This window comes from Bidens hawaiensis, unplaced genomic scaffold (genome assembly GCF_021521415.1).
Source record: "Bidens hawaiensis isolate Kalapana, Puna unplaced genomic scaffold, B.hawaiensis_p1.1 tig00030518_1, whole genome shotgun sequence".
Taxonomy (NCBI): Eukaryota; Viridiplantae; Streptophyta; class Magnoliopsida; order Asterales; family Asteraceae; genus Bidens; species Bidens hawaiensis.
Window position 1 is genome coordinate 112,015 of NW_027495087.1, and position 12,052 is coordinate 124,066.

Genomic DNA, 12,052 nt, shown 5'->3' on the forward strand with positions numbered 1-12,052 from the left:
GGTACTCGTGTAGTTAAAGCAAAAATTATTTCTAGAACTAACATTGGACATAGAGTTTTGATCCACAGATTACCACTGACTCCAACAGACAACAAAATAGCATATAAGTTTCAAAGATGGTAGTTTCCCCTTGCAGTATATTTTGCGATGACCATAAACAAAAGCCAAGGTCAATCATTATCTAGGGTTGGTTTGTACTTGAAAGAACCCGTGTTTTCACATGGACAGCTATATGTCGCCTTGTCAAGAGTTACAAACAGGTGTGGGCTAAAGATTCTGATTCTTGATAAACAAGGTAATATGACCAATACAACCACAAATGTAGTGTATAAGGAATTTTTTTCTTTTTGTAAAATAGTTGCGTAATGTTTGTTTTGTAATTCCTGTAATTTTAATGTAATTTGTCATTGTATTAATAATATATGATAATTGTGTTATGTGTTATTGATTGTATTTTGCTTAATGTTTAAATATTATAATTTTTATTAATTAATTCCCGTGTATCAAACTAGTAATCTACCTCTACCTATATATCTACCTATTCTAATAAAATAAAATAAATTGAGACACTTGTTATGTTTTGGTTAATTCTCACAATTTTTTCCCTCTAAAACTAATATACCCTAATATATGTAATAAATCAATAATTATTCACTTTCCTTGACACTATATTTATATAATATCTATATATTTTTATAAATATAAATATTAAAATATTATTTTACTATATATTTCAAAATACTTGATGAATTCCAAAAATCAACAACAAATTATGTTTCTCAAATAAAAATTGTTTTGGGTTTTTTGTGGAAGTTAAATTTGATTTTATGGGTCAAAAGTTGGTAAATAGATTGTTTGATACAAGTTAACTACATTTAAGTCAAATTTTTGTTACGGGTCAAAAATGAAAATTTTGAGTATTTTTAAAAGTTTGATAATGCAAAATAGATTTATCGTCAAATTTGTTATGGGTTCAAAGTGTTGACTTAAAAATGTCAAAAGTATGCAAGTTAGAATTTTAAACATGATTCGGGTTTCAAGTTTATTTTTAAGGGCATTTTTTGAAATAATCAAAAGGTTCGGGATTTGGCAAATTGACTATTTTTCCCTCAACTATTAAAACTTAAGAAAGATTGCGAACAATTTCGACATGCCACCCTCGTGCCTATCAATGTTTCTAACTTTTATCAAATTTCAAATATTTATGTCAACATTAATTTTTCCTTCAATGATGATCAAAACGTTGTATGGGAAGCATGTCATGCAAAACTATGCTCAAATGAAACAAAATATTCACAAAATTGAATGGGTTAACATGTTATTTTTTATGTTGTAATTATGACAAAGTCGAGAAGCCCTCTAAAACTTATCAAAATCTTTTTTATGGCGTGACTCAAAAAAACAGAGTTCTTGAAGAACATCCATTGTTACAATTTAATATCCCACTTTCTTTTGATGGTGGTAAATTGATAAATATATCAATAAAGGTAACACGTCTTTTGTATTTAGGCTGAGTGGTTAGAACTACTATCGTATGAGAAGTCTTAATTTTGAAATTGGTTCATAACCAAAATTCTTTCAATTATACATATATGACACCGAGAATGAATTTTTCAAATAGAAATAATCATTCTCGGATACGATTTTGCACGGACATTTTTTTATTAAGTTTATTTAAAAAAACCATTTTGTGATATAAATAAAATCAATTTATGTACACATTGTATAGATATAAGCATAGATGTAATACATTTTTTTTCATATACGCCATGTAATTATTTGTTTTACTTATAATTTTATAATTTGAATTATCCCGTGTGTAACACGGGCTCTAAAACTAATATTCTAATAAAGTAAAATAATTGAGACACATGTCACTTGGAGAATCACCCTACATCAATACTCCCGCCCAAACTTTTCTAATACTCATATTACTTTCTGGCGGATCTTTTGACCCGTTAATATCAAATCACGCTAACCGATATAACTTTATGACCCGTAATAACTTAAAACCCTAAATCTAAATCCATTGTTTCTTTCGTTGCTGCTTTGATGATTCTCTCTGAAATTAATCGAAACCCTAATTCGATCGTTTCTTCCACTGCCATTTGTGTTTAAAATTAGTTCCATATTTTCATATCTTCAAGAACCACGGTTTGTGACATTAACAGGTAAGTACTATAAGGTGGTGTTTGTTTTTTATCAGAAGATATTCCTGACCTCTTATGTCTGCGCCGCGCAGACCACGCGCAGACTTTTAGGCTTGAAGACTGTTTGATTTTTAGAAGACATTTCATTAAAAAAGGTCTGCGCGCCCTCTTTTTCACACAGACATGGACCACCCACTTCTCAAATCTTTTCCATTCTTTCATCCCCTTCATTCCATCAGGTCTTTCAAACCCTAGCCCTCTTTCATTCCATCCCATCACCCACTGCCTCCCCACCTCCGGTGAGCCACCGCCGCCGCCACTTGCCCCCTCCATCTTCGGCCACCTCCAGCCGCCGCTCACCTCCGCCCCTGCCTCCGTTAGCCTCTCTCTTTCCAGCAAACCATCATCGGACTCTCTCTTCTCCTCTTTGGTTTGTTAAGTTTTATTTTTTTGTTACAATCTTGATTAAAGTGATCTTCTTTAGATTACAATCTTGATTCTTGATTTTCTCTTGATTAATTTTTAATTGCTTGGTTAATAATGGCTCGAGTCATAAGTGACATTAGTGTATTAAAGTGAAACCCATGATGATTGATTCTTGATTTTTGACCCGTTTCATTTTAGTTTTACTTTTTGATCCATTTTGTTTATGTTTAGGTTTGATTTGTGCATTGGAAATATGTTTGTGTTTATGCTTGATTTATGCCTTGAAAATTGTTTGTGTTTAGGTTTGATTTGTACCTTGAAAAATTGTTTATGTTTAGGTTTGATTGTTGTTAATTGGTTTGTTCAATTAGGTTATTAGGCTTTTGTTAATTGAATTCTTGTTAATAAATTTGTTCAATTAGGTTCTTATTAGGTTTTTAGTTGAAAAAAGTTTGTAAATATTGATTTGTTGAATTCTTGTTAGTTTTTAGTTCAATTATAATTTTGCATAATTGTTCGATTATAATTAGTTTTTAGTCGAAAACACCTTGTAGAAAGTTTAGGTCTAACGAAGATCTTGTTGCTTGTTACTTGGAATTGATTATATGTTTTAATTGAAATGTTGTTGAATGTTTTTTGTCTATGAAGATCTTTAGATATTGAATGTTTTGGGTTTCTTTTTGTCATATACATTAACGTGTTTACTGTTTGTTAGTTTGTTATATTAATGTAATATTACGCTTTGTTAGGCGGTTACTAAAGTTCGGGTTGCAAGAATAAAGATCGATTCGGGCTTCAAAAATAAAGACGTCGGTTTGGGTTGCAAGTATGACTACGTCAGTTCGGGTTGCAAGTTCGAAGACGTCGGTTCGGGTTGTAATAGTGAAGAGATCGGTTCGGGAAGTTATTGTATATTACTTGAAGTGTATGTTATTTTTAAACATATAGACATTTGTTGTACTTTGAAACTTCTTTTGTATACTTGAAACATGTTTTGTATATTATTTGTATTGGAGTTTCCGGAAATTATTTGGTTCTATAACACTGGAATATTGGTTCTTGGAAAAAATTGTTTAGTTAAATTTCTGTTTATTTTAGCAGTTTGCAGACGTTAAAAAACAAACAGTCTTTTTCTTGCAGACTGCAGAGGTTTGGTCTACCTCTTCTGCTACAGATGTCTGCAGATGTGGTCCGCAGACTGCAGACATTTTACCTCTTAAAAAACAAACAACACCTAAGTCTACCATTCCGATTTGTTCAGACTTCATCTTCTATCTTTAGTTGTTCAAATTTTCTATCATACCCCTGCAGCTTCAATTTAGGTTTATCCATCCTTCCCACACGAAATCATTGATTATGATTTTGGTTGATTTCGTTTCATTTGTATCTGCTAATACTTTATGTAGATGTACTCATATATGATTCTGGCTATGTTTAAATGCTAATTTAATAATTGAATTGTTTTTTCTTTTATTATTTTTGTAATTGATGTGAATGCAACTTATTGACAATCACACATAAGGACATATGAAGGTACGTATATGCAGCCTATCATTTTAAGTTTTTTACTTTCATGCAAGTAAGTAACCAAAATCAAGGCATTAGTTATGCCCGTAGTTACTTATTCCCAATATCAAGGTCTAAGATCTTTCAATATAATAGATATCTTTTGTTCCCTTTCGTGCTTATTCATTGGTATAGAATTACAATTTAGTAAGAAAATACATAAACAATTGAAAATATTAACTTAAAAATGTAGAACACACTATGCTTAACGCCTTAACTTACCAATTTCAAAACGAATATTAGTTTACCCGACTCTTGGTGATTTTAAGCTACAACATATGTGGATCAATTACGCTACAACTGAATTGAACAATAAGAAATGGTCTTTTCAAACATTACACATATTTTTTAGGGAATTAGCTACTACAAGCCACACGGAATAATATTTGTTAGTTAAAAAGCCTTCTTTCAAAATCTAGCAAAGGCGTTCCCGAAGCAGGAAACTTGGCCAACTATCAGAGGACTATGCTTGACCTGTAATGCGAATTTATGTAACAGTTTTATCTTCACTTTGAGCATATACCCTATTGGGCTGTTTTAGGTTTTACGATGTAAAACAGGTAAACTAATAGCTACGTTTTTATATATTATTGTAAGGACCTAATATTGATTTGAATATACCATTAAAATAAGCACATGTAGTCCATGAATAACATTGGTTTGTGAAAGTTATATTGCTACTTGATTGGATAATTAGTAACTTGGAGTAATATAACCAACTTGCTTCTTAGATCAGGTAGGCTTTTTTAGTTGAAAATTGCTCCTTTGACTTGACTTCGAGTAATTATACCAACATTTGTTCTCCAGCTTTTTGCATCAGTGATGCATTGGGTGACGGGGTCAAAGCTGGTGTAATACATTTTTCTCCTATTAAAAGGGTCGATATATTACATTTTTTCTCCTATTAAAAAGTGCAATTTGGTGCATCTCTTTGTTGTCAAAATGTGTAATTGCTGTCAAAAGCGAGTCTTTTATTTCCTGTCAAAAGAGCAGTTATGATGTATTGTGTTGTCAAAAAGGCAATATTTTGATACAATCATGGATTATGTTTTATGGTATAACAGGCACGCATGTAACTAACCTTAAAAGTTTCTATAAAATCACAAAAACATATCCGTCTACTCGGGTTTTTTAATGTGACATTGACGTTTCAAATACATAAAGGTTACATGTGGGCTGCGGCAAGATGTATCAAACTAAATTTTTAATCAAATTTTTGCAATGTTTATTTAGTGATGCTTGAAAATTGAGATTACAACCAGATATCCTGAAATTTAATATTTTGATTAAAAAACAATTCAGATTGGGATGTCTATTCTTTTTAACTTTTTTGTATTATTATGCATTTGGTTTGTATTACCGGTCATGTTTTGATTTTGCAGACGGACTTGCAGAAAAAGCCTAGGGGTTAGTTATATACATATAACTAATGTTATTGCTAAAATTTGCTCAAACTTAAGACGAAAGTTACATGCTCAATTTGCTTTAATTTAGGAATGTAGGCCCCAATATTGTGGCAAGTGGTTATTGAGTTTTGTTATCTAAATATATTGATAGAACTTCAAATGTTGTATATGAAGAGGTTTTTAGAGATTTATAAGTTGTAAATGAAAATTTTTCTTTCTTTATTCTATGTGTTTATGTGATAGAATTTTTTTCACACAACATGTTTATTTACTCACATTTTTCATCCAGTGGTGTATGGGTTCTCTACATTACGTAGTACTTTTCAAATTAAGATTAAAAACAAGTCTATCGCATTAAAAGGTATACTAGAGATGCTTCGTTTTTTCAATTGTAATCGTTTTTATTTTAATGATAAATGAGCGTGATATTTATTGTCACTTTACAAAATTTATGTCGACACTTTATCACGCGTTCTCTTTTCAAATCACATAACACAATTATACATATTAGTTGGAAACATAAATGAAACCATTTGCTTATAATTAAGTTGATTTGGTTTGGTTATGATTATCTTTGACGTGTCAAATAGACTGCAACAAGATTTCTAAACGTAATGTAAATAAAAATTCAAGAAATTAAGCTTAGCAAAGAAATTAGAGTTCATTTAAATGAAAGCAAAACTGAGCTTATACCAAACAAACATGACTATTCTCGCAAAACACATGAGCACACATGTCGTATAAAATGAGTACAATATTGTTTATTAATATAGTAAATTATAACTAACCATATATACGATGAAGCCTCAATAATAAAGAGAAACTACCCTTAAAAATAATAACAATAAATATGCATAATAAGAAAAACTTTTTAAGATTTTTATTAATTTATCATCTTTTGTTTATATATTTGTAACTTATTAAATTTAATTGTTTAGCCCGTATAATACGCGGGTTCTAAATCTAGTAATAAATATATGTTAGTAATATTTGTTTTTATAACGAGTCACTGTAACGTAGCCGGCCCGCCGGTCCAAGTCCAAGTAATGAAGGAAGGAGCTTTGTGATTGAACTTGCACGTCTCTCTCGTCAGAGGAAACACAGCCTCGCCGGTTTAAGCTGACGTCATTCATCCCATCCCATAATATAATAGATACTTCATTTCAACCGATCCCTTCAGGTAATTCTTCTCAATTTTCACCCAATTCCGCCTTTAATTTGCAATTCTATCGGTTATACGTTAATTGATCCCAATTCAATCGGTAAAACTGCCCTAATAATTTAGCAAAATAGTTTAATATAATTTGTTATATTCCGTACGGATGACCTAATTTCACAGATCATGATGTTTTCGTCTCGATGACCAAATTTGGATTCTGTGAGCCCGTGTTTGTTCAATTTTGTTCGGTGAACATTCAATAATGTGTTCGGTTACGTCCGTTTATGTTAGCTTGGTTATGTTTGTTTATTAAAGGATTTTAATTTAATACTTTTATCATATAGATTTAGGTTAAATTATTATTAACTATAAAACAAAAATATGTGTATTTTATGATTATTTTATATGTAAAATTAACATGTGAATTTTTATGTTAAAGAAAACACCAACACAACTTCGTAGCCGGACACTAACCATTATCGGTTAAGCAAATCAAATAAAACATTGTTTGTGTTCGTGAATCGTTCACAAACAAGCTTATTTTCTTAATGGGTGAACACAAACAGGAAATTATGTTCGGTTAGCTGTTCGTGAAACGTTTGCTTGTCCGATAAATGCCTAATGGAACGAGCATGAACAAGGCCTTTTTCCGTTGGGTTTGTTTACATATCTTCTAATTAGGTTTTCGTTGTTTTTTATTTCAGAACAATGGCTTCTTCTGCGGATCCATGGATGAGAGAGTATAATGAAGCCTCCAAGTTGGCTGATGACATCACCGGGATGATATCAGAGAGGAGTTCGTTTGGTACAGGGCCAGAAGCACAACGTCATTCATCCGCAATTAGGAGGAAGATTACGATATTAGGAACCAGACTTGATAGCCTACAGTCTCTTCTCACAAAGCTTCCTGCAAAACAACCTCTGTTAGTATATTGATTGTGTGTTTCAAAGTTTATTGAAGCTGTAACAAAACCATCTAAATGTTAATAAATTGTTTTTATTATTGTAGAACAGAGAAAGAAATGAACAGACGCAGAGAAATGCTTGCAAATTTAAGGACGAAAGTGACACAGATGGCTTCTACATTGAACATGTCAAGCTTTGGTAATAGGGATAGTTTGCTTGGACCTGATACTAAGCCGGCTGATGACATGGCACGTATATCTGGTTTGGATAACTCGGGTGTTGTTCGGCTTCAGAGACAAATTATGAGAGGCAAGCTATTCTTATTATTTTTATCGTCATTATTATTATCATCATCATCATCATCATCATCATTATTATTATTATTATTATTATTTATTACACTTTGAACAAATTTTGTACAAGTTTTATGGTTATTAATCATGTTATTTAGAAATTTCTTTATGCAGAACAAGATGAAGGTCTAGAGAAACTGGAGCAAACAGTGATTAGTACCAAACATATTGCTTTGGCAGTCAATGAGGAACTTGACTTGCATGCTAGACTCGTTGTATGTCATTCCTTTTGTTTTCAATATGTTATTATACTTTGTTTAAAGGTTAATACTATAAAAAGCCAACATACTTTCTTATTTTGGATCGAAAATCTTAACCGAGTTTATTTATGTTGAAGTTCTTAAACTTGTCAAACTTACACGAAAATTTCTTCTCAAACTAAATTTGGTATATTGAAGTCTCTAAACTTGTCTAAGTTGCACGTACTTTAAAAAAATAAAATAAAATAATGATATGTTACCTCTTAAACTTGTCAAAGATGAAATGGTGGCATTTCAAGTATGTAAAAATGCTGACATGTATAATTGTTTTGCTATACACGACAGTATGAATATATTGTTTTGCTGACATGAATATATTTAAGAGGTACATTCTAGACAAGTTTTGAGAATTTAATATGTCAAAATTTGGTTCAGAGACGTTTTTGCTCAAAATGAGAAAGCAAGTTGGTTTTCTGGTATTTATAATTTATTAAAGGGGAAGTTATATGCGTCAGTGAAACTGATCTAATGGTTATACTTCTATGCTCTTTTATGATATGTAGGACGACCTTGATGAACATGTAGAAGTTACAGATTCCCGACTAAAGGTTACGTATTTATACAAACCTTGAAATCTTTTGATCATCACAACTAATGAAATTGTGTTTGACAATTTTATTTTGGTCTTTTTTGGAAAAACAGAGAGTGCAGAAGCATTTGGCCATTCTAAACAAGCGGGCCAAGAGTGGTTGCTCATGCTTTTGCTTATTATTGTCGGTGGTTGGGATCGTTGGGCTCGTTTTGGTTCTTTATCTGATCATAAAATACTTGTGAGGCAGAGCTTTGTTTAGTGTGAGAACTTGGGTCTCATACTGTTGATTTGAGTGCTTTGCTTTTGTTACAATTTGTGTATTATATTGATTTCTTGATGTTATATTGAAAGTGTTTTGTGCTACCAAATAACATTTTCAAGCTGGTAAATATTTGTTGTTTTGGTGGTTTATTGTGACAACATAATGTGCTTAATGTTCTGTCTTGACATTGATATAGGAAAAGAAATAATATATTCTACTTTGTTATTTAGAAATCTTATCTACATATATACTATTAAAGCAAAAACCATTCTTTCATATGCCATTCAACTAGGGTAGCCAACTAGAATGACAACAAATGTTATTACCATTTATAGAATTATGAATAAAGTTACAAATGTAATTTTAAATGTTATATTAAATGAGGTTTTTAGATATTTATGAACTAGGTTGGTATCCCGTGTGATACACGGGTTGGATAGATAATATTTTGATTTTAATAATTGAATATAAAGATTTATAAAATCGAATAAATAACAAATTATAAAAGAACAAAAGAATCATGATAAAATTATCAAAAATCTAAAAAAAATATTTATATATAATCGTGCATGCCTAGCTAGTAACACCTAAATTATATAAGAAAAGAATATCATTAATCAAATATTTTAATTAATAAATAGTATAAAAAATGTACCAACATGTTTTTCATATAAAGTCTTTCTTGATGCATCACAACCCTAAAGAAACTTGGTCCTGTTGAAAAAGTTTGTAGAGGTGTATTTGCTTATGCTAGTAACATTAAATTATATATGTTTGATTTACAACAAAATATGAGAAATTACCAAAAAGATGATCAGATGATTATGATAAATGGACAACCCAATATAATATTTAACCAAAAGAAACTTACTCATGTTAAACTATGAAATACATTTGATTATTCATAAATGAATATATCTGTTTTACTTATATAATCTTTACAAGAAATAATGTACGTTAACTTTGCAGATAAGTTAGTTACACAAATAAGAAGTAATACATAGATCTGTAGCACCGTTTCATTTATGATACAAAAAAAAAAACAAATTATTGCACAGTTTATCAGTTATATCAACAAAGTAGATATGTTCTACAAATGCATTATTATCGGTTCTCAAAATAAGTCATAAGGATAACATTTACATTAAATTTATTAATGTATTAATGTTGTAAAGTCTCAACAACTTTTTCCCTAATTTGAAAATTACATGGAAACCCTATTGGTTCAAAGATCTAGTGATATGAGAAGATGCAACATAATCATCAATAAAAACACATATATATTGATAGAAATTAGAAAATACTATTTAACAAATTCAATAGTATTGTAAAATATTTAAGACGTTGACCTAGATTATCATAAATTCAACCAAAATCAAACAGGTAAACAAATCGTAAACCTTAGAGGTTTATTATCGAGTTTTAGAGAAATCATGAAAGTATTTACAGATAAATCTACATACCTGAGATTTGATAGATGGAATAGCTTGAGATTATGTGATTGATTTCTTATTCTCTAGATAAGATTTCAAACTGTAATTTTTTGTGTATGATATTATTTAGGGAGAAAATCAATTATGTCAGATATGATTTAGGGAGACACGAAAAGTCAGCATGTGTGTTATAATTATATGGAAATTAATATAATTTTTTTTAATAACAAATGGTTGGTTACAAGATACCCATTACCAATTTTGATTATTTTTTTTAAAGAAAAAAAGTTTTAATGATTGAAAATAAAAACTTGCAAAATGGTACAAATATAGGCATATATACTCTCTTTCACTACATGTGATTATATATTTTAATGCATAATGTATAAGTGCTATGCGATTCTCACAATTTTCTATTTCAAATTAGTTTCTAACTGGACACTTGTATATATAATATGATGCATTATAAAGATTACTGTAATATTGAAATGATAAAAACCGAGCACTGATTCTTTAAGCTAAGTCCTTTAATCTTGTTTTTTTAAATAATAATGATGATCCATGGAAGAATAATATGCACTCATGTGAGTCATGTCCGGTGAAGATACTTTTATTTTTTGAGTCTCAAAAGTTGCAATAGCATTACCTTACAATGATACACCATTATTATTAGTTATTGCTATTAATTACTAAAAAATTAATTCATAATAGGAGAGACATATTTAAAGAAAAGGTTGGTTAGGAAACCATTTACTATTTTGATTATCCTTTTATTTAAATAAAAAAATTGGTAAAACTTGTCAAGTGGCATAAATATAGTCTATTAGATGCCAAGTGGCACAAATAGGTTTTTGTTTATTATAATAGTTGATTATAAAATTTTATTTATTCTTATTTATATCTTATGAATCGAATACATAAGGTATCTTGTTATGTATATTATTAAATTCCTCCTTTTTTGTTGTATTTTTAACCACCTGTGTATTATACATGTGTATTATACGGGCTATATCCTAGTTACTTTATATATTATCAAACATTGTGTTGTTTAGCTCATACTTTTTAGAGCTGTTAAACTAATTGTGCCATTCATGAGCTGATTGTGATCCGCTTGAGAAGAAAGACTTAAATTAAGCTGAATCTATATGAGATCAAGCCAAAAAAGTTCGTTTAATATATGTGCTGAAAGTTCGCGTATAGTGATGGAGTGACTTCTAAGTCTAAACGAGTTATTACTTGTATATTATTTTTCTCAATATATTAAATATGTATTAGATGATGGTTATTATTATACATACAATTTTAATAAAATAACTAAGTAACATATATAGTTACATATAAAGATTATAATCATAAATGCGTATAAATTAGTCAATAAAAGCAAATAATAGAAGAGAAACCATTATTAAAAATGAAATGTAACCTAGGCTGTCAATAGAAGAGATGACAGTCAGTTTATTGCCTTGATGGAGGGTGACTATTCAACACTGAGCCAGAAAGCCAACTGGTTGAATAAACAAAACAAATACACTCAAATAAGGATTGCATACAAAACCAAAATCCTCCTTAACTTTCATCCATAAATCACAAATGCTTGTT

The 12,052-nt window shown here is 30.0% G+C and overlaps 1 protein-coding gene across 1 annotated transcript; it reads left to right on the top strand.

The window, feature by feature from the left end:
* The first annotated feature begins 7,395 nt into the window (after window positions 1–7,395).
* On the top strand, window positions 7,396–9,070 carry LOC143580531 (syntaxin-52-like). Its single transcript, XM_077063526.1, has 5 exons — window positions 7,396–7,630; window positions 7,717–7,922; window positions 8,081–8,181; window positions 8,730–8,774; window positions 8,869–9,070. The coding sequence occupies exons 1-5, from the start codon at window positions 7,416–7,418 to the stop codon at window positions 8,998–9,000; spliced, it is 699 nt and encodes a 232-aa protein (XP_076919641.1). The 5' UTR covers window positions 7,396–7,415; the 3' UTR covers window positions 9,001–9,070.
* Window positions 9,071–12,052: the final 2,982 nt, after the last annotated feature.

Coding starts and splice junctions, on each gene's coding strand:
- LOC143580531 (XM_077063526.1), top strand. CDS start 7,416: ATGGCTTCTTCTGCGGATCCATGGATGAGAGAGTATAATGAAGCCTCC. Junction 8,182..8,729: donor ACTTGCATGCTAGACTCGTT/GTATGTCATTCC, acceptor TATGATATGTAG/GACGACCTTGATGAACATGT. Junction 8,775..8,868: donor TTACAGATTCCCGACTAAAG/GTTACGTATTTA, acceptor TTGGAAAAACAG/AGAGTGCAGAAGCATTTGGC.